General features: G+C 34.7%; 3 protein-coding genes across 3 annotated transcripts; 2 read left to right on the top strand and 1 right to left on the bottom strand.

The window, feature by feature from the left end:
- Positions 1–1,796: 1,796 nt before the first annotated feature.
- On the bottom strand, positions 1,797–4,380 carry LOC144559588 (putative receptor protein kinase ZmPK1). Its single transcript, XM_078308652.1, has one exon. The coding sequence runs from the start codon at positions 4,329–4,331 to the stop codon at positions 1,944–1,946; it is 2,388 nt and encodes a 795-aa protein (XP_078164778.1). The 5' UTR covers positions 4,332–4,380; the 3' UTR covers positions 1,797–1,943.
- A 9,120-nt stretch (positions 4,381–13,500) lies between these two features.
- Positions 13,501–14,581, top strand: LOC144559803 (putative E3 ubiquitin-protein ligase HIP1). The gene is made up of 3 exons (XM_078308926.1): positions 13,501–13,600; positions 13,691–13,822; positions 14,081–14,581. Exons 1-3 carry the CDS (start codon positions 13,508–13,510, stop codon positions 14,216–14,218), a joined length of 363 nt encoding a protein of 120 aa, XP_078165052.1. The 5' UTR covers positions 13,501–13,507; the 3' UTR covers positions 14,219–14,581.
- A 5,921-nt stretch (positions 14,582–20,502) lies between these two features.
- Positions 20,503–22,601, top strand: LOC144559930 (uncharacterized). Its single transcript, XM_078309098.1, has 4 exons — positions 20,503–21,234; positions 21,767–21,835; positions 21,939–22,070; positions 22,329–22,601. The coding sequence occupies exons 1-4, from the start codon at positions 20,503–20,505 to the stop codon at positions 22,464–22,466; spliced, it is 1,071 nt and encodes a 356-aa protein (XP_078165224.1). The 3' UTR covers positions 22,467–22,601.
- Positions 22,602–23,371: the final 770 nt, after the last annotated feature.

Raw genomic sequence — 23,371 nt, 5'->3', positions numbered from 1 at the left:
ATAAAATTATAAAATATTGAAAACTTCTGCTGTCGAAGTTGACTATTAATTTGAACAACACATTGTATATTGCGTATTATATTTTCAACTTGAATATTACATTTCATATTTCCAGGCCAGGAAGTTTAACAATACTAATTCTAAAGCATATGCATCTTCATTTGATTAACTTGAATACTAGATCGCATGATAACTACATAACAATAGGCTAATGGCTAAATGTAAAGGAACAACTGTCCTTTTAAAACCCATTGTTACTACTACGATTAAAAAAGAAAAAAGTTTAGTGTTCACCCTTTTGATCATCCAGTTATTTTAATATCTAATTAATTGTTAATAATTAGTTTATTGTTTAGACTAATTAATAAGTTGTTAAAGAATCCATCCCCTTTTTTTTGTTTTTGTTTTGTGGAGTAGCGCTCTGATAAAGAATCTTATGTGTCTACAAACATATAATTATTTGGTATTTATAGTTAACAAGTATATATTTATTACTGACAAATCAATATTCATATTATATAATTGAATTACAAATATTTAATTATTTGTGGTTAACAAAAATGCATTCTTAATTAGTTATTTTGATTATACAATGCATCATGCATATAAGTAGACACAATTAGCTGCCCTCAAAGTAACGGTAGCTAGCACGTCACTTATGGCAATTAAGGGACAGGGACAGTAGGCTGCTATTAGAAGTTGGATTGTAAAAAGACAAAAATAATAATAAAAAATGCTGGATTTATTGAGCTATTATTCCTTAATAGGTTTTTATTTTCTAAATAAAACAAAAACAAGCGCGCCTCCAAATTTGAAGTCGCTCTCTGCATCCCTGTTAATGCCGTGAGCCCGTGACCAATCAAAGTGTGGTTCTTCTTAGTTTCTTCAACTCAATTTGTTTGGATTCCTATTAATTCCATATACAAATTAGGGGGAATTTCATGTATACCCCTCAAAAACTTCAAAATTACATATTTCCCCCTCTAAAGTTTAAAATTACATATTCCCCCCTCTAAACTTCAAATACTCACAAATTTTATTGTCTTTTATATTAAAACTCATTCTAAATTTATAAAATACCCATTTTACCCTTTTATTAAAAGCATATAAAGCCTATCAAACTCAAAGTTGAATCTGAACAATTTTTCTACCGTCCAAACTGCTTTTAAATATGCGTGTGCAAGATTAGCACGAATCTTGATGCGAACACGCACGTATATTGATGTGACGTGCACAGATCTTAATGCGTTGCACACCAATCAATATTGCTTTAAGATACGTGCATGCTAGATCAATACAAAATTGAAGCACTATGCATAGATCTTAATGCGATACACATGAATCAAACGGTAGAGGAACCCTTTAGATTTAAATTTGAGTTTGATGGGCTTTATATGCTTTTAATAAAGGGTAAAATGAGTATTTTAAGATTTTAGAATGAGTTTTAATATAAAATACAATAAAATGAGTAAATTTGTGAGTTTTTGAAGTTTAGAGGAGGAAATACGTAAACTTTAGAGGGGGAAATACGTAATTTTGAAGTTTTTGAGGGGTATACGTGAAATTCCCCCTGTAAATTATTTTGGTCTCCGATTAATTGCCTTATATAAAATATAATTTATTGTGGTTCTTATAAGAACCACAAGTCGCTCTGCATGTTCTTAACATGCTGAGGAATCGCACTGGTGCAGTGGTGCCGGAAGATATTTTGAAGAAGTTTTTTTTTAAGGTGTCGGAAGATATTTGAAATAAGAAGATAGAGAAGTAGTTCAAAACTTAAGAAAAAACATTAATCATATGACCAAAAAGCGAAACCATAATAGAGCATAACAAAGTACATCTTTTCTTATTATCCAACTCCTTAAAATTTTACATGATAATTTAATCATAAAAACAGCCAAGTTGTAAACACAAAAGGACACCTTTACAAACTCTGCAAATTTTTACCACGAGCTAAGTGAAAGTTCATCTCTCTCCGCAAAAACAGAGAGATGCTTAACTACTTCATCCATAGTTGGTCTCTGATTTCGTTCTTCCTCGAGACAAGTCATGGCAACACGTAGCATTGTGGCTGCTTGTTCAAGGTCAAACTGTCCTTGCAATCTGACATCTAGTAGACCTGTTATCGCTGATTCGTGCCCACATGCCAAAACTTGTTTCACAGCATCAGCAAAATTCCTTAAACCCATCTCCTGTCCATCATTTAAAATCCCACCTGATACTCGACTACCGGTTACTATTTCTAATAGCACAACCCCATAACTATACACATCAACTTTCGATGTTATCGGTAGACTCAGTGCCCATTCAGGGGCCATATAACCGATTGTACCTCTCATGTGAGAGAAGTTGAAATCCTGCCCATCTCGCTTTGACAGCTTAGCTAGCCCGAAATCTGCAATCTTCGGCTCAAAATCGCTTGTTACGAGAATGTTCTCGGGCTTCACATCACAATGTATGATCCATTCTAAGCACTCGTGGTGGAGATATGCGAGCCCCTTGGCAGTGCCTAATGCAATTTTGAACCTCTCTCTCCACTGGAGGGTCATATTGCTCTCGAAAAGATGCTTGTCAAGCGATCGGTTTTTTATGTATTCATATACCAAGAGATACTGTTGGCTTTCAGAGCAAAAGCCAAACATTCGAACCAAATTCATGTGGTTAATTTTACCAATCACACTCACCTCTGCCCAAAATTCCTCTTCGCCTTGTGTGACATCAGTTAGTTTTTTCACAGCCACTACTCTCTTGTCATCCAAAACCCCCCTATAGACAACCCCAGAAAAACCTCTTCCGATTTCTTCCTTGAATTTACCTGTCACCTCCTTCAATTCTCTATATGTAAACCGCCTAAATTGGCTTGATATCATCTTATACCCTTCTTCAACTGATTTTGGTACGTCGGTGTCCTTGAAGAGGTACCACCATCCAATCACAATTAAAATTATCTCTAGTGCACCCAAAACTGCAGCGAAAACAAATACATATGTCCATTGTGGGTGGTTTCGACTTGTATCAAACGTGCTTGATGACCCTATGACGATCTCAGAACTACTGTTGGTACAATTTAGACCTGAACGAGTGTCTAAAATTGAGTTATTGGAATCAGTTGGGAGTCTAAGATAAAAATTACCGGGGAAACTCGATACCTTGTTTCCGTTAAAAAGTGTACCTTTTGGGAAACAAACTCCCTCACCATCTAACCGGTAGCTAAAACCCGTGCAAGTGCAATTTCGCAAGCAGAGAAGCTTGCAATCATGAAATGAAATGTCAGTGGTATACCATAGATCAAACCCATAGAAGTCGACTTTTGGGACCTCTACAAACCGAGATTCTGTTTGATTGCAAGTAAAACTATATGTAGGTCGACAACCTCTATTCCAATTGCTTGGGTCATTCATCTCGTGACCAGGTAGGCAAGAACACATTAGGCCCGGTGAATACTCACATATTGCATTTTGGCCACATAACCCGTGCACATTACATGGCTGCTGCATAGCCTCCCAAGTAACCTCCCATGTTCCGTCTGATGTGTTCAAACTATAAATTCTTAGGTTGCCATCATAATCAACAGTTAATCTCCGTTTAATACCAGGGCCGAAATCACTAGCAAATACAGATAAGCCATCACTAGAAATTAGGCTACCTGTTTCATTTAGGACTGCTAATCTTGTGCTGTTATAGTAGGTACGTCCACTGGCAAACACGCTAGTGGCAGGATTCGGCCAATATATACTAGAGATCTCTGGCCCATCATATATAAGTTTCAGCACATTATCATTATCAAATAAGAACCAATAATAACCTGAACTGATTCCACCTCTCTCCAAAGCCGAGATGACCTTAGTTCCTTTTGACAAAGGTTGGTTTGGTAGGAGCGTATCTGTAGGGGAATCAAAAGTTTGCCATATGGTTATACCACGGCTATTTATTACAAGATTGCCGGTGTTAAGGAGGGAGATGATTGATTCACCTGAAGAGGTCAGCGAGGTCGACCACACAGTCGATCCGTTAACATCTTTTAAAACCAAATTACCATGTTGAAATGACATTTCAGACCCGTGCCCATTAACTGGCGAGTCTCGGTTTGCAGTCCACACTATGGTTTTGTTGATTGAATTGGTGAACCAAATGGAGAAGACGAAGGCGTTTGTACCGGCGGAGTAGAAACCACAAGAAAAGGTTTGATCTTGTGAGACAAGAAAGGGTTGGTCATGGTGTTCTACTCGCTGAGAAAAATGTTTGCTTAGACTGGATTGTGGTTTTGCATAGGAGTTGTGTAAGAGAGAAAAGAATTGAACGAGGAGTAGAAAGAAATATGAATTTGACATTGATAGCTAAAAAGTATGTGTGCGTGTGTGTGAGAGAGAAAGAGAGAGAGAGATGAACATATATGTGTAATAATTGAAGATATAATGTGCTTTTATAATGGAGGTAAGAGGACTTGACTGTGTGCTTTAGTTAGGATCATACCCATTTCCAGGTGTTCCAATCCAAATCCTGATCTGTCATTGATTTTGTGCGAAAATCTGTCATCTCATTTTGACAGATGGTCCCCACCAAATTTTCAAAGAAGATTCCGTGACTGTTAATTAAATTCGGTAGGACCAGTGTAGCAGTAGATTGTATAAATATATGTTTGAGAGATGATATACATGACAAATCTGACAGTTAGTACAGAAGTCCAATAGAATGATTATGAATATTAGTGCAGAAGTCCAATATAATGATTATGAATATTAGTGCAGAAGTCCAATAGAATGATTATGAATATTATATTTCCCATGATAACGGACTGAAATCGGGCTCTTAATGGTACTTGGTCTCTCTAATGGTACTAATATCATTGAAACTTTTTAGACATATCTGAACCGTCTATTTCAGACTGGATGATTGAGATCAACCTTGAAGCATACCTATGTCAAACATCAACTTTACATCGACATCCTCCGATTCAAAATATAATTAAAGAGGTCTAATCAAATCTATATTACTGGAGGGAAACCCAACCATTTTTTTTTTTTTTTTTTCGAGAAAAAGGAAACCCAGCCGTTGTGAAAGCCTGAAAGGAACATACCAGCCGAAATGGGCAATTTTAGAATGCAACAATTTTTTTTTTCTTCCATTTTTTATTTCCTATGATAACAATTTCAGCATCTTTCCCAGAAGGGACGTAATTAATTTGACTTTGGACTATAGATACGGAGGCTCCAATCAGCTCCATAGTCCATACTCTGGTATCAGCCGCTCAGCAGTCAGTACACGACGAAATTTGTGTCAGTTTCATAGCAGAAGTTCCAGGCGAATTCACATTCTCTCAGAATATTTTACAATTAGTAGATCTGGACCGTTGTTTTTAACTTGGTACAAATCTTAAAGCTCAATAATACTGTCCCCTCAGCTAACCTGAATTTCAAACTATATGAGATTTAACATCAGAGGGTAATCCTCTACGAATCCGTTCCAGGCCGGGTGATTTTTGGATATATATATTAACATACCAATTTTGACTTCACGCAGCGTAGCGCATGGCCAGATCCGATTATAAAGGTTTTGAACACATTTTAATATATTTATTATGTTGAACGATTTAGATTTACTGTTTAGACTTTAAAAACTTTGAAAATGTAGGATATAATTCGGTATCATCAAAAAATAATGTAAATGGATCCTCCTCTTTTAATATATACATATTAATTTTTTTTTTTAATATATACAAACTATTTTTTGGTCCCCCTTGGATTCTGGGTCCTGAGCTGAGCCTATGCATGAACTATATAATCAAAACAACATATTGTTTGTGCGTTGTATGAAGCCGAAACTACTCGCATGAAGAGTATTGTTTAATAATTCTGCAATTTTAAGTTTTATATTCTTAATTATAATTGTAATTACAATATGATGTAATATCTTTAAACAACAATTATTTTATATTTATGTAATTGAAATTACAATTATCATATCAACGTACATGTGTAATTGTTGTACGTACAAGTGTCATGAAAATATTTTTAGATTTTAGAAATCAAATCGAAATGTATGGATGGCCATTCCGGGTTGAGCTAGGTAGCCAATAAATAAATTATGTCGCCAGCATATGAGCTAACTTTTCAATCAATATTGTTAATTAACGGATAGAACTTACAAATTACTCTGTTAATCTTCGTAGAGAAGCGGATCTTACGAGCATAGCAGTATCACTGGTTACTTACAAATTACTCCGTTAATCTTCATAGAGAAGCGGATCTTGCGAGCGTAAACGTATCACTGGTTCTGCAATGAATCACAAGCCGAAACCGGAAGCTCTGCGTTTTCCACGACCTAAGACCTTCAAGTATTAACAGAGTGCTTCTTGGTGTTTTTCTTGTATTACGAAAATAGTGGTTCTGTTATTTCTGTTTAAGTAACTGAGAAAGAGAGGGATTGAGTTTATATAAAAATCAATGCACATCTTCATAATAGATCAGAACCTTTTCATAACGGGTCAGCACCTTTTCATAACGGGTCAGGTTTTGGATTCGGGTTTTCCATAACGGGTGTACCAATTAATAAATCCAACATCTCCCACTCGCACAAAATGGGATACCCGCTATAAACTAAGAAATAGGTCGTGACCAGCATATTTTAATTTTAGAGCATATGTTGTTATCCAACTGTTAGGTATGTATAACAACATCTAAGTAGAGTAAATATGCAGTACCCTAGATCATCAAGTTACATTTTTAAGTATTACATGATCTCTTTTTTGTTTTTATTGATACAACTATACTTATATATTCACAATTATGTTACATAAATATAATTGGTGCACCAGTGAATATAACCTAATGTAACACTCAAATGATCTTTTTCTTTTATCTAGAATCTCTTCATTCCAAATCAATTGCTATTCAGATATGTTCAATTAGATCGCATCATACATGATCATTGGTAACATTCCAAAATAACTAATTGAAAAGAAACTTCAAGTATTTAGTAAAAAATCGAAGAGTACTATGAGATCCTTTTGATCTCGCGGGTCTCACACAACAAAGAAGAAGATATCATATCTTCTGTTACCCTGTCGGTCAATTGCACATATGGTATGAAACATATGTTACGGTATTATTCTCTATTTTTTATGGAGCGTATGTCTAAAATAAAATCCAATATCGTACAAGTGATAGTTCAGATATACATAATATCTAACTTGAGTCCACAACTCTACTTATCATATAAATTCAATAACAGCACTCCCACTTAGCATAAGACAGTTAATGTGAATAGTGGGTATTTCACCTTCGGTCATAATAATATATTCATATGACCTCATCTTGATTCTCTGTCAAGGCGATATATATTTTAACCACTTGCTCTCACATTTTGTATCATGTCTAGCTTAAAATCAATTTCATTTCTATGTCCTACCAAGACATAGAAGCGATTGCCTGTGTGAGAAGGCCAATCAACTGTCTGACATACCTTTCATTTTATATCTCATGTGTTATGCTAAATATATTGGTATTAAATAATTTGTAACAATTATCACATAAATGAATAAGAAAATATCATTCATTGCATTTATCCCACAAATACAAATATACATAATATACTGTTCAATCAAATGTATAACTACAATCTACGTAACCCTAGAGATTTCACATGGCCAATAAACACATCTCTAAGTATTGCCTTTGTAAAAGGATCTTCTACCATTTTGTGTGTCGATATGTACTGCATGCAATCTTGCTTTCTCGCCACCATGTCTCTAACGAAGTTATACTTAGTATCAATGTGTTTGGTCTTTGAGTGATACTTGGGATCTTTTGTATAAGTGATTGCTGCTTGGTGTCACACCCCGCGGCCACGGGATGCGACAGTCTCCCGCAGTAAGCATACAACGCCGTGTATACTTACAAGGCTTATCCAAATTATACCCAGCAATTCAAAATCAAAATAATATAAACCAAGTTTATATATACACAAATCAGAGTACACAGTCTGGTCAGCATATAATACAACAAAAGTATCTCCTCCGGATACCAACCATGAGGTCTACCCTAAACTATACAACAAAACATAACTAGGGTCATGAGATGGTAAACTATAAGGCCCACTACTCGCGTGCCTCTCCGGAATCCATCGCACCCGTACCTGTAAAAATAACCCGGAGGGTGGGGGTGAGAATAAATTCTCAGTGCGAATTTGCCACATTTCAGACTATTGGACTTGCAATCAAACTCTATATTCAGCAATGAAACCCAAACAATAACAATTCAAACAGATATATATAATCATAAATAACAGAATGCCAATGCTAGACAACAATTAATCAGATGAATCACAGTTAACGGAATTTCCAAGATGAATTTCAAACACAACAGATATTTTGGCTTAACTCAATTCATTAGGGCTTGTAGCAATTACAGATTTCAAGTAAATTGGTTTATCCAATGATGTACTTACAAAAGGATCAAGTCCATGTCAATAACTATTTCAAAAGAGGGAGACAAATCCAGCTCCTCAGCATTCCATGTAGAGAAATATGTTCACTGTCATGAGATCTCAGACAATCTTAGTTCTGTGATCTGATATTTGTTTCAGTTCAGGAAATCTTCAATCTGATTTCATTTTATACCTAGAATCATAATTGATGGATAAGCTTTTCACTGTCTGGTTTATAGAATGAATCCAAGTTAAGTGGTTCAACCGTGTATTTCCATAAAAAAAAAAGGTCAATTTCAAATGGTCTGGAATGGGCAAAAAAGTGGAGTGAAGACGGACACTATATCTCATAAATCTAATTAAAGATCTAAACTTTTGACAAGAACATATGATGAGCTGATGATAAAAGGACAACTGAAGTGCGGCCATGTGTACCACTTCTCTTGCATTAGCTAGTGGATGGAGGAGCAAGCTAGCTGTATATGTGTCCCATTTGTAGACACAGAGCAGCTCAGTTTGAACAAGCAAAAAAAAATTTAGTAAGCATCTCAGAAAAATTAGAATTAACTAATTACCACTGTTCAAGCTATATTTCAAACCTACCATTCACGCGGATCCAGTCGGCGCACAAAATTAAATTGGTGCGCAGACTAGGAACGCGCACCAATTCGGTGCACCTACTGGATATGCGGACGATTTTTTTTCCATGTTTTGTAATAAATTCAGTACAAATGAATTGTGAACCTCAATAATGGTGCACATCATATCTGTCAAATAGATGATATACAATTCGGTGTGAACACATGCACCTCGGTAATCGGAACAAAAGAAAAAAAAACCTATCGTGCATACTTCCAAAAAATGAATGAATTGTATATGAAATATTTATTGCAAAATAGGAAAAAAAAAAAAAAAACTTTGGTGGGCATCCCCAGTCTACGCACCATTTCAATTTGGTACACCGACTGAATATATAGGTGGCATAATTTTAAATATGACTGATTGGATGATAATCATTTAATTCTAATTTTCTGAGGTGGTAACTAAAAGAATTTCAGTTTGAACAATAAAGCTATTGATTCATATTTTTTTCTTTCCTTTTTTTTATTTATTTTGAAGTAGACATATTTAAACATTGTAACTTCTCAATTCTCACCCATATTATTATTATTATTAACTGATCTATTTTTACATAGAAAATATTTTGGCGCATAAAAATAAGTGACAACAACTTTGCACAAAGTTAAAACAGAACAAATTAATTAATTAAGTCTTCCATATAGCAAATAAGGAAATCATGATGTTGTACAAATTTAAATTAGTTGCTTCAGCAAACTATTTTGTTGGATGCAAATATAAATAGGTTATATTTGAGTAGAATTAGCAAATAGCGCACACAACAATAAACATCATTTTTTTAGCACTGGTCGCCTAGTAATAAAAAGAATAAAAACTAGATTATTTCACTTTAATTAAGGAAAGAGGAAAGATGCAGAAAAAACGAAAACGAAAAAAATAGACTATGATAAACTATTTTTTTTCATTTTAATTTTAGATTAACGGATTAGATTAAGATGGCTTCTATTTTCATAGCAGTTTTGTCTTTCTTGAAAACCTTCCTATTTTTTTACTTCTAATTAAAATATGTTAGAATAAGAAAAGTTAATAACTATTTAAAAGTTGAGATAAATAGTGCCATGTTGAGAACATATTTTTTTCATTACTTGAAGCATGTAATGCTTGAAAACAAAAAATTGATTATTTGCCAATTTCAACATCTTATTACCTTTTTTGTCCGAATTTTTCTTTTCTAATATAGTAATATAGAGTATAATGTTTCTTTTTATTAAAAAGAAACAAAATAAATAAAAATATAGATATATGTGATTTTTCAAGTACTTTTAAATTCTTCTCACAAAAATACTTAAGAGCTCAAACTTTATATTCATAAAAAGACTGCTCCAAAAGTCTAAACTATTAAATTAATGAATTAAATTTGTACATATTTTTTTATTTTACTATATAATATATATAAATGAGTTTATGGAATTTATTAGCTGCTAATTTATATAAGCATTACTCTGTCTACTTGCTGCTAATCTAAATATGAGTTTATGGAATAAATTTGTACATCTTTCCATTTTACTAAATAATATATAAAAATTAGTTTATGGAATTTGATTGATGCTAATATATAAATCTAATTAATTAATGAATTAAATTTGTACATGTAAACTTGACATATAAATAGTAAATCATTATTTACTATAATGCGAAAATAATAATTTCTCATCCATATTATTAGTAACTAATATATTTTTAGATGGAAAATAGTTTCTGTTTATGTAAAAATAAAAGTAACAACAGCATATATATTAGCGCATAAAAATAAAAAATGAAAAAAAAGTTAAAAACAGAACAAAGCCTTCTATAGAGCAAATAAGGAAATCAGATGTTGCCCAAATTTAAAATAGTTACTTCGACAAATTTAGATATTCTAAATTTGGATATGCTAAATTTGGAAAGAATTAGAGGAACCGACTTCTCGTCTCTATAAATGCGCCGAGTAATAGCACTGATTAAACCACTCCGTATCTTTCTCTCACAAGAAAAGGAAAAGTGGGGTTTCACGGGAGAAATTGAGCGATTTCATCTGACGTTCAATTCTCCCAAGCGCGGGTTTAGCTTTGATTTCAAATCGAGGTACCTCTCTCTCTCTCTCTCAAATCGAGCACTAATTAAACCACTCCGTATATATTTTGTTCTCGGAGTCATTTCTACAAGGGCTTATTGAATGCTCAATACCCAAAAGAAAAGGAAAGGGAAAAAAAAATGTAAAAAAGAAGAGGTCACCAGTTGAAACCGAAGAATCAACCAGAAACCCAAAAGAAAGATTATAATGTAGACTGCAAACTATACATCGAAGTATCATCATCCTATTCCAATTGAGAACCAGATGCTATGTTCTGTCAGTACTTCTCTTGAGATGTCAATTTCATTTTTCTGCTCTTCCACAAATATGTGTTTGCACCTTTCTCTCCGTAGCACAAATCAAAGTGTGATTTGCACCTCTTAAACTGTTTCCTTGAGTGAAATAAGTGCACTGTGCCAATTGAGCTATTTTTCTTTGTGGTTGCCTTCTTACCAGTAGAGTGAATTCACAATTTTCGAATAAGTGTTGACTTTCAGGGTTTTTCAAAAAGAATTTGACGAATTAATTATTTTCATAGTTTTATTTTGTTATTTTAATTTTAAAACATCTGTTATTGACGATTTAAAAATTAGAGGTGCAAAGAAATGAATGCATTTGAAATATCATCTAACACTAAATATAAAGCACAATATTTTTTTCCATTATCAATTTAACATCAATACTATAAATTTTATAAACTTTAACAGGGTAAAACTGAAGATCTAACATGAAACGAGAACTTCCAAGTACATCTTCAGTAGACGAGGATCAGAGAAATGTTAGGAGCCGCAGTCCCTTTACACCGTCTATGCCCAGAGAGAGGGTTGTTTCCTTGGACCAACCTCATGTGAACTTACAGCCACGGCTTCAGTTCATGGCCCCAAATCTGCTTACCGACCATCAGAGCCCTACATCAACTTCTGGTGAGAGCATATCTCAGGTCATGGCCCCAAATCTGCTTGTCAACTATCAGAGCCCTACATCAGTTTCTGGTGAGAGCATATCTCAGGTCATGGCCCCAAATCTGCTTGCCGATAAACAGAGCCCTACATCAGTTTCTGGTGAGAGCATATCTCAGGTCATGGCCCCAAATCTGCTTGCCGACAATCAGAGCCCTACATCAGTTTCTGATGAGAGCATATCTCAGTTCATGGCCCCAAATCTGCTTACCGACCATCCGAGCCCTACATCAGTCTCTGGTGAGAGCATATCTCGGGTCATGGCCCCAAATCTGCTTGTTGACCATCAGAGCTCTACATCAATTTCTGATGAGAGCATATCTCAGTTCATGGCCCCAAATCTGCTTACCGACCATCCGAGCCCTACATCAGCTTCCGATGAGAGCATATCTCAGGTCATGGCCCCAAATCTACTTGCTGACCATCAGAGCCCTACATCAATTTTTGATGAGAACATATCTCAGGTCATGGCCAGCATATCTCAGTTCTTGGTCCCAAATCTGCTTGTCGACCATCAGAGCCCTACAGCAGTTTCTGGTGAACGCATATCTCAGTTCATGGCCCCAAATCTGCTTGCCGACTATCAGAGCCCTACATCAGTTTCTGGTGAGGGCATATCTCAGTTCATGGCCCCAAATCTGCTTGCCGACCATCAGAGCCCTACATCAATTTCTGGTGAGAACATATCTCAGGTCATGGCCAGCTTATCTCAGTTCTTCGCCGCAGATCTTCTTGCCGACCACCAGAGCCCTACATCAGTTTCTGATGAGAGCATATCTAGCTCCTCAGATACCTCACAAGGCCTTCAGGCATTGGCTGGATCTACATCCCCTCGTATCTGTGAACATTGTGGGGGGCTTATGTCAGCTTCAGAAGATAGGAGTGTTTCTCTACCAAGTACATCTCCAGTAGACGGGCCTCAGGTACTTCTATTACTCCTTTCAATAACATTGTTTTTCTCTAGTAGAAATGGGATTGTGATGGCTGATGTACGTAGTGCAAAATGATTGGAACATGATTCATGTTTGGAATTATGATCATATATTCATTACCCTTTTTGTACCGTGCGGGTTTTATACAAGTAGTCCAAACTTTCGTTTTGAAGTTTCATTGCTCATATTGTGGCTTCCAATATATCGGAAAATACTTAGCACTGGCAATTGATGCTTGCACATGTCAGAGATCTTTGAAATTATTCTTGCACTAAAGACCGAATAAAAGTTTATCTAACATTCTCTTATACTCAAATTAGCATAAAAGTTAACCGTACACAACACTACCTAAACAAGTACTCCAGCTTCCCCTTTTTCCTTGATTTGCTTCCTTTTTGAGATAATTAATTCAACCCTTCATTTGAAAGGAAAAAAAATTATATACAAAAAATAGAAAAGTACTAGCATTAAACTGTGTTCCTTGGATAACGGTTTTCAGCATGGTTTTCTTCTGTATATTTCAGAACCCTCAGATTATACAGGCTATCAGGCACCGCGATATGGATATGGACATCAACAACTGGAGCTATGAGGTCTTTCCATGCATCCCGCTTTCAAAAAAAATATAAACAACTTAAAATAATAATTATTGAATATTGTTTTTTATATATATATATATATAGGCACTGCTTGAATTGGAAGAAAGGATTGGGAAAGTCAACACAGGAATCAAAACAACCGAGCTTTCCAAATTTTTGAAAAAAGTTATCTTTTCTGTGGAGCAGGACGAGGCAGAGCGATGCGTTATTTGCCAGGTATCATGATTCTCTTTGTCTCTTTATATTAATATGTCAGACACCATTGTTAGCAAAATTGGTACAACTAGAATTGTAATTGATGCATAAGCTTTTGACTGTGTTTTGTTTATAGAATGAATCCAATTTAAGTGGTTCAACCGTGTATTTCCATAGAAAAAGAAGTCAATTCCAAATGGGTCTGGAATGGGCAAAAATATGGAGACAAGACGGAAAGTATACCTCATAAATCTAATAAAAGATTAAAATTTTTGGCAGGAACAATATGCTGACGCTGATGTAAAGGGACAACTGAAGTGTGGCCATGAGTACCACTTCTCTTGCATTGGCAAGTGGATGGAGGAGCAAGCTGTATGTGCCATTTGTAGACAGAGAGCTGCTCGCTTTGAACAATAAAACTGTTGATGCATATTTTTCTTTCATTTTATTGTTATCCTGAAGAAAACATATTGTTCTTTTTCGCTGTAAGAATTTTTTGTAAAAAAAATTTGAAGTAGACATATTTTTCTTATTTAAACAATATTGGGGATTTGTTTTGAAGTGCAGATAGTTAAGGCAAGCCTTGAGTACGCACTTGTATCATTGTATTGATTCAGCCAAACATTAAGCATTTCGTTGAAGGACGCCTTTACCTTGTTACACTACAGAAGTTATTTGTTGGTTATGAATATGATATTGTGGACATTTGTTAAGGGATTTAGTATGATTTTATTTCAAGTAAATTGGTTGATCCAATGATGTACTTACAAAAGGATCAAGTCCATATCTATAACTATTTCAAAAGAGGGAGACAAATCCAGCTCCTCAGCATTCCATGTAGAGAAATTTGTTCACTGTCATGGGATCTCAGACAATCTTAGTTCTGTGATCTGATATTTGTTTCAGTTCAGGAAATCTTCGATCTGATTTCATTTTATACCAAGTGGTTGTAATTGTATGATCTTGCTCAATCTTTAATTAACCGCACTTTGATCGAGCGAGTTTATCGGAATGTGTATTTCTAATTAATTGTTCCTTTTAACATAAAACATTGTTGGAGTTGGTCGATCAGATAAGAACACAACATCGTTGCAGTACTTTACAAGAAGAATAATGAAATTTGCATGTTGCAAATGTGGACCACAAAGACAAATACAGTGGGGAATTAAGTTACTGGTACGAGACATGGCAAACACAGTGGGAAATTTACCTACTGGTACAAGACGCGGTACCAGCGACTGGATACAGTGGGGAATTTAGCTCCTGGTACAAGACATGGCAAACACTGATGAATTTACTTACTGGTACGAGATCCGGTACCAGCAGCATTGACAGGACAGAGGAGGCCTTAGCAGTTCATTTTCTTTTTATTTAACACAAAATTGATTAAATAGTTCAGACAAAATGTAAGAATAGTACTGTAAGTATTTAATATAAAAAAATCTCGTAAAAACAGCGTAAGGTGTTTTGGCAGTGAGCATTGCCAAATGGGTTGTTCTTAAGAACATGTGAAAAAGTTCAATTGTAAGATTTCAAAAAAAATTTTATCCTTTATATAGTTTCAACCCGTTTTGCACTACATATCGACTCTTCTAGCAAAAGGGATATAGCAGCCGAGAAAGAATTGGGACATTGGACTGCTAGCTTATCATGAAATTACCTAGTATTACATTGGACCAAATTGTTCTGATTCTCGAAAGGAAAAGGATTTATCTGAATCTTTGGGTGTTTTTGCTTTCTTGTAGAATTTTTTTAGAATAGGCTGTTTCTTCAGACTTATCACATGAGCACGCTAAAGAGCCCATAACTATTGGACTTGTTTGAATGAATTTGTTTCATTATTTTATCTTGTTTGTTAGTCATGTTATTTCGGTGGCATTCATGATATTTTTCACTTCGATCAAATCTTATGTATGTATGTATGTATAATTTTAATAATCATTTGGACATTAACTCATATAGTTTACTGCATATTGAAATTGTTATATATAATTCTATGAAATAAAAAAAAAAAAAAATCTATGAGATATTGGAGACAAACTAAATTGTTGTGCTCCATATTAAGACATTTTTTTATTATTGTGCTCTGATCAAATTGAATAAATCATTATTGCAGATTTTTAAATCACCATATGCAAAGATATGAAACGTGGTATGTATATAGACAATTTGGATAAGGCTTATGATGCGACCGCTGAGATGGATCTAACAGTAGCTAGAAGATCAGAAGCTCAACGATCTATTTTGGCACACCTTGGCTAGACAGTTCTGAAGGACAATGTGCTTCAACTTGACGGTACCAGGTACCGACTCTGCATCAGAGTTCTGTTTATTGGTAAATGATCAGAATCCTCATATTATGCCAGCTGTCAGGCACCCCGATATGTATATGGACACCAACTGTACGGGATACGAGGTTTTTCTTTCCCCCACTCAAGCTCGAGTGCATATTCTCTGAGAATCTCAACTTTTGTGTGACCGACGTGCGAGTCCGCATCGCCTGCATTAACTCAAAAGAGTATTCTTGAACGGAGCCAATTTGGTCACAATTTATAATTGAGGAGCCCTTTAACATTAGTATAGATCTAATTTACACGAATTTTAAAATGATCGAACAGGCTAGATATATTAATTCAAAAGATTTTTTTTTTAGTTGATACAAAAGATACAATTTCCCAGCGTGCCTATCGAGGGATAGCGTACGGGTAGTATAATTTGTGCTTTGAGATTCGTGCTAAGCATATTTGAACAGTTGAGATTTTCCATTAAAAACACCCAAAGTTTGAGATATCTTAGAGAATGTGAATTCCTCAAGCTCCCCTCACCCCCCAAAAAAAAAAAAAAAAATCATCCAAAAAAAGAATTAATAAAATATTGGTTATTTATTATAGGAACTGCTTGTATTGGGAGAAAGGATTGCAAAAGTCAATACAGGGGTCAAAACATCCGCGCTCTTCAAATTTGTGAAAAAATTAATCTGTTCAAGATGAGGCAGAGCGATGCGTCATCTGCATGGTGTCATAATTCTAATTCTCTCTGTATCTGTTTGTTAGACACAATAGTTATCAAAATTGGTATGACTAGAATCATAATTGATGGACAAGCTTTTGACTGTGTCTGGTTTATAGAATGAATCCAAGTTAAGTGGTTCAACCGTGTATTTCCATATAAAAAAAGGTCAATTTCAAATGGTCTGGAATGGGCAAAAATGTGGAGTGAAGACGGACACTATATCTCATAAATCTAATTAAAGATCTAAACTTTTGACAAGAACATATGATGTGCTGATGATAAAAGGACAACTGAAGTGCGGCCATGTGTACCACTTCTCTTGCATTAGCAAGTGGATGGAGGAGCAAGCTAGCTGTATATGTGTCCCATTTGTAGACACAGAGCAGCTTAGTTTGAACAAGCAAAAAAAAATTTAGTTAGCACCACAGAAAATTAGAATTAAATGATTACCACACCGTTCAAGCTATATTTCAAACCTATCACTCACGTGGATCCAGTCCGTGCACGAAATTAGGTTGGTCCATAGACTGAGAACGCGCACCAATTCGGTGCACCTATTGGATATGCAGACAATTTTTTTTCCTGTTTTGTAATAAATTCAATACAAATGAATTGTGAACCCCGATAATGGTGCACATCATATCTGTGAAATAGATGATATACAATTCGGTGTGAACACATGCACCTCTGTAGTCGGAACAAAAGAAAAAAAAACCTATCGTGCATACTTCCAAAAAATGAATGAATTGTATATGAAATATTTATTGCAAAACAGAAAGAAAAAGAAAAAAAAAAACTTCGGTGCGCATCCCTAGTCTGTGCACCATTTCAATTTGGTGCACTGACTGAATATATAGGTGCATGATTTTAAATATGACTGATTGGATGATAATCATTTAATTCTATTTTTCTGAGGTGCTAACTAAAAGAATTTCGGTTTGAACAATAAAGCTATTGATTCATATTTTTCTTTCTTTTTATTTATTTATTTTGAAGTAGACATATTTAAACATAGTAACTTCTCAATTCTCACCCGTATTATTATTATTATTAACTGATCTATTTTTACATAGAAAATATTTTGGCGCATAAAAATAACTAACAACAACTTGATGCACAGAGTTAAAACAGAACAAATTAATTAATTAAGTCTTCCATATAGCAAATAAGGAAATCATGATGTTGTACAAATTTAAATTAGTTGCTTCAGCAAACTATTTGTTGGATGCAAATATAAATAGGCTATATTTTAGTAGAATTAGCAAATAGCGCACACAACAATAAACATCATTTTTTTAGCACTCGTCGACTAGAATAAAAACTAGATTATTTCACTTTAATTAAGGAAAGAGGACAGATGCAGAAAAAACTAAAACGAAAAAAATAGACTATGATAAACTATTTTTTTTTTTATTTTAATTTTAGATTAACGGATTAGATTAAGATGGCGTCTATTTTCAGAGCAGTTTTGTCTTTCTTGAAAACCGTCCTATTTTTTTACTTCTAATTAAAATATGTTAGAATAAGAAAAGTTAATAACTATTTAAAAGTTGGGATAAACAGTGCCACGTTGAGAACATTTTTTTTTCTTTACTTGAAGCATGTAATGCTTGAAAACAAAAAATTGATTATTTGCCTATTTCAACATCTTATTACCTTTTTTTGTCCGAATTTTTCTTTTCTAATTTTGTCCGAATTTTTCTTTTCTAATATAGTAATATTAGAGTATAATGTTTCTTTTTATTAAAAAGAAACAAAATAAAAAATATAGATATATGTGATTTTCAAGTACTTTTAAATTCTTCTCACAAAAATGCTTAAGAGCTCAAACTATATATTCATAAAAAGACTGATCCAAAAGTCTAAACTATTAAATTATTAATCTTGTTAAATTAATGAATTAAATTTGTACATATTTTTTTTATTTTACTATATAATATATATAAAAATGTGTTTATGGAATAAATTTGTACATCTTTTCATTTTACTATATAATATATAAAAATTAGTTTATGGGATTTGATTGCTGCTAATATTTAAATCTAATTAATTAATGAATTAAATTTATACTTGTAAACTTGACATATAAATAGTAAATCATTATCTACTATAATACGAAAATAATAATTTCTCATCCATATTATTAGTAACAAATATATTTTTAGATGGAAAATAGCTTCTGTTTATGTAAAAATAAAAGTAACAACAGCATATATATTAGCGCATAAAAATAAAAAATGAAAAAAAAGTTAAAACAGAACAAAGTGTTTTATAGAGCAAATAAGGAAATCAGATGTTGCCCAAATTAAAAACAGTTACTTCGACAAATTTAGATATTCTAAATTTGTATATGCTAAATTTGGAAAGAATTAGAGGAACCGACTTCTCGTCTCTATAAATGCGCCGAGTAATAGCACTGATTAAACCACTCCGTATCTTTCTCTCACAAGAAAAGGAAAAGTGGGGTTTCCCGGGAGAAATTGAGCGATTTCATCTGACGTTCAATTCTCCCAAGCGCGGGTTTAGCTTTGATTTCAAATCGAGGTACCTCTCTCTCTCTCACTCTCTCAAATCGAGCACTAATTAAACCACTCCGTATATATTTTGTTCTCGGAGTCATTTCTACAAGGGCTTATTGAATGCTCAATACCCAAAAGAAAAGGAAAGGGAAAAAAAAAATGTAAAAAAGAAGAGGTCACCAGTTGAAACCGAAGAATCAACGAGAAACCCAAAAGAAAGATTATAAAGTAGACTGCAAACTATACATCGAAGTATCATCATCCTATTCCAATTGAGAACCAGATGCTATGTTCTGTCAGTACTTCTCTTGAGATGTCAATTTCATTTTTCTGCTCTTCCACAAATATGTGTTTGCACCTTTCTCTCCATAGCACAAATCAAAGTGTGATTTGCACCTCTTAAACTGTTTCCTTGAGTGAAATAAGTACACTGTGCCAATTGAGCTATTTTTCTTTGTAGTTGCCTTCTTACCAGTAGAGTGAATTCACAATTTTCGAATAAGTGTTGACTTTCAGGGTTTTTCAAAAAGAATTTGACGAATTAATTATTTTCATAGTTTTATTTTGTTATTTGAATTTTAAAACATCTGTTATTGACGATTTAAAAATTAGAGGTGCAAAGAAATGAATGCATTTGAAATATCATCTAACACTAAATATAAAGCACAATATTTTTTTTCCATTATCAATTTAACATCAATACTATAAATTTTATAAACTTTAACAGGGTAAAACTGAAGCTCTAACATGAAACGAGAACTTCCAAGTACATCTTCAGTAGACGAGGCTCAGAGAAATGTTAGGAGCCGCAGTCCCTTTACTCCGTCTATGCCCAGAGAGAGGGTTGTTTCCTTGGACCAACCTCATGTGAACTTACAGCCACGGCTTCAGTTCATGGCCCCAAATCTGCTTACCGACCATCAGAGCCCTACATCAACTTCTGGTGAGAGCATATCTCAGGTCATGGCCCCAAATCTGCTTGTCAACTATCAGAGCCCTACATCAGTTTCTGGTGAGAGCATATCTCAGGTCATGGCCCCAAATCTGCTTGCCGATAATCAGAGCCCTACATCAGTTTCTGGTCAGAGCATATCTCAGGTCATGGACCCAAATCTGCTTGCCGATAATCAGAGCCCTACATCAGTTTCTGGTCAGAGCATATCTCAGGTCATGGCCCCAAATCTGCTTGTTGACCATCAGAGCCCTACATCAATTTCTGATGAGAGCATATCTCAGTTCATGGCCCCAAATCTGCTTACCGACCATCAGAGCCCTACATCAATTTCTGGTGAGAGCATATCTCAGGTCATGGCCCCAAATCTGCTTGTTGACCATCAGAGCCCTTCATCAATTTTTGATGAGAACATATCTCAGGTCATGGCCAGCATATCTCAGTTCTTGGTCCCAAATCTGCTTGTCGACCATCAGAGCCCTACAGCAGTTTCTGGTGAAAGCATATCTCAGTTCATGGCCCCAAATCTGCTTGCCGACCATCAGAGCCCTACATCAGTTTCTGGTGAAAGCATATCTCAGTTCATGGCCCCAAATCTGCTTGCCGACCATCAGAGCCCTACATCAGTTTCTGGTGAGGGCATATCTCAGTTCATGGCCCCAAATCTGCTTGCCGACCATCAGAGCCCTACATCAATTTCTGGTGAGATCGTATCTCAGGTCATGGCCAGCTTATCTCAGTTCTTGGCCGCAGATCTTCTTGCCGACCACCAGAGCCCTACATCAGTTTCTGATGAGAGCATATCTATCTCCTCAGATACCTCACAAGGCCTTCAGGCATTGGCTGGATCTACATCCCCTCATATCTGTGAACATTGTGGGGGGCTTATGTCAGCTTCAGAAGATAGGAGTGTTTCTCTACCAAGTACATCTCCAATAGATGGGCCTCAGGTACTTCTATTACTCCTTTCAATAACATTGTTTTTCTCTAATAGAAATGGGATTGTGATGGCTGATGTATGTAGTACAAAATAATTGGAACATGATTCATGTTTGGAATTATGATCATATATTCATTACCCTTTTTGTACCGTTCGGGTTTTATACAAATAGTCCAAACTTTCGTTTTGAAGTTTCATTGCTCATATTGTGGCTTCCAATATATCGGAAAATACTTAGCACTGGCAATTGATGCTTGCACATATCAGAGATCTTTGAAATTATTCTTGCACTAAAGACCGAAGAAAGTTTATCTAACATGATCTTATACTCAAATTAGCATAAAAGTTAAACGTACACAACACTACCTAAACAAGTACTCCAGCTTCCCCTTTTTCCTTGATTTGTTTCCTTTTTGAGATAATTAATTCAACCCTTCATTTGAAAGAAAAAAAAATTATATACAAAAAATAGAAAAGTACTAGCATTAAACAGTGTTCCTTGGATAACGGTTTTCAGCATGGTTTTCTTCTGTATATTTCAGAACCCTCAGATTATACAGGCTGTCAGGCACCGCGATATGGATATGGACATCAACAACTGGAGCTATGAGGTCTTTCCTTGCATCCTGCTTTCAAAAAAAATAGCAAAAAAAAATATAAACAACTTAAAATAATAATTATTGAATATTGTTTTTTTTATATATATATATATAGGCACTGCTTGAATTGGAAGAAAGGATTGGGAAAGTCAACACAGGAATCAAAACAACCGAGCTTTCCAAATTTTTGAAAAAAGTTATCTTTTCTGGGGAGCAGGACGAGGCAGAGCGATGCGTTATTTGCCAGGTATCATGATTCTCTTTGTCTCTTTATATTAATATGTCAGACACCATTGTTAGCAAAATTGGTACAACTAGAATTGTAATTGATGCATAAGCTTTTGACTGTGTTTTGTTTATAGAATGAATCCAATTTAAGTGGTTCAACCGTGTATTTCCATAGAAAAAGCAGTCAATTCCAAATGGGTCTGGAATGGGCAAAAATATGGAGACAAGACGGAAAGTATACCTCATAAATCTAATTAAAGATAAATTTTTTTTGCAGGAACAATATGCTGACGCTGATGTAAAGGGACAACTGAAGTGCGGCCATGAGTACCACTTCTCTTGCATTGGCAAGTGGATGGAGGAGCAAGCTGTTTGTCCCATTTGTAGACAGAGAGCTGCTCACTTTGAACAATAAAGCTGTTGATGCTTATTTTGCTTTCATTTTATTTTTATCCTGAAGAAAACATATTGTTCTTTTTGGCTGTAAGAATTTTTTGTTAAAAGATTTGAAGTAGACATATTTAAACATATTTTTTCTTATTTAGACAATATTGGGGATTTGTTTTGAAGTGTACATAGTTAAGGCAAGCCTTGAGTACCACTCCAAATAATTTCAATTTAAAATAAAAAATTGAAAGTCATGATAGTACCTTCTGTTGTATACTGCTTGAAAATGTTGATATAAGATATTGACATCGGTACACATGCCCGGGCCCGCAATGGCAGCACTGACATCCCATATGACCCCAGCCATTTTCCAGAAATTGCTGATTCAGGTTGCATTGAATGATAAAATAAAAAAAATAAAAATAAAAAAGGCAGCAGCAGCTGTTCAGCTTAGATATTACATAACTATATTATGATAGAATCTAGAGATTCAGCCAAACATTACACATTTCTTTGAAGGACGACTTTACCTTTTTATGCTACAGAAGTTATTTGTTCGTTATGAATATGATATTGTGGTCATACTGTACTTGATAAAGTGCCCTCATTCGGGCTTAAGCCAATACGATTGATCTTATGTAAACACCCTAATGCAGCATGATTAAATCCATTTTTAGAATAACCGCCAAATAAAGCATTGTATAAAGCAATATCTACATATGGTACACCATCAAACATGTTCCATGCTATCAACTTCTTCAGACCGGCCATAGAAATCAAGAAGAGAAGTGCCCCAAAAGGACAGTGTGATGCCCATTTTTTACAACTAGCTGTTAGTTTGTAATAATCTAGAAGTCAATAATACGATAAGTTAATCATAAAGTTTTGTTCATGAATTGAATGTTTATTTATATATCATTTTGTTGCCTTGAG

This window comes from Carex rostrata, chromosome 9 (genome assembly GCF_964058835.1).
Source record: "Carex rostrata chromosome 9, lpCarRost1.2, whole genome shotgun sequence".
NCBI classification, from domain to species: Eukaryota; Viridiplantae; Streptophyta; class Magnoliopsida; order Poales; family Cyperaceae; genus Carex; species Carex rostrata.
This window is presented reverse-complemented; position numbering and strand designations above follow the sequence as displayed.

Excerpts from the sequence above, each read along its gene's own strand:
- LOC144559803 (XM_078308926.1), top strand. The coding sequence starts at position 13,508 with ATGGTTTTCTTCTGTATATTTCAGAACCCTCAGATTATACAGGCTATC. Across the intron at positions 13,601-13,690 it reads TCAACAACTGGAGCTATGAG|GCACTGCTTGAATTGGAAGA; the intron begins GTCTTTCCATGC and ends ATATATATATAG. Across the intron at positions 13,823-14,080 it reads AGCGATGCGTTATTTGCCAG|GAACAATATGCTGACGCTGA; the intron begins GTATCATGATTC and ends AATTTTTGGCAG.
- LOC144559930 (XM_078309098.1), top strand. The coding sequence starts at position 20,503 with ATGGCCCCAAATCTGCTTGTTGACCATCAGAGCCCTACATCAATTTCT. Across the intron at positions 21,235-21,766 it reads CTCCAATAGATGGGCCTCAG|AACCCTCAGATTATACAGGC; the intron begins GTACTTCTATTA and ends TGTATATTTCAG. Across the intron at positions 21,836-21,938 it reads TCAACAACTGGAGCTATGAG|GCACTGCTTGAATTGGAAGA; the intron begins GTCTTTCCTTGC and ends ATATATATATAG.
- LOC144559588 (XM_078308652.1), bottom strand. The coding sequence starts at position 4,331 with ATGTCAAATTCATATTTCTTTCTACTCCTCGTTCAATTCTTTTCTCTC.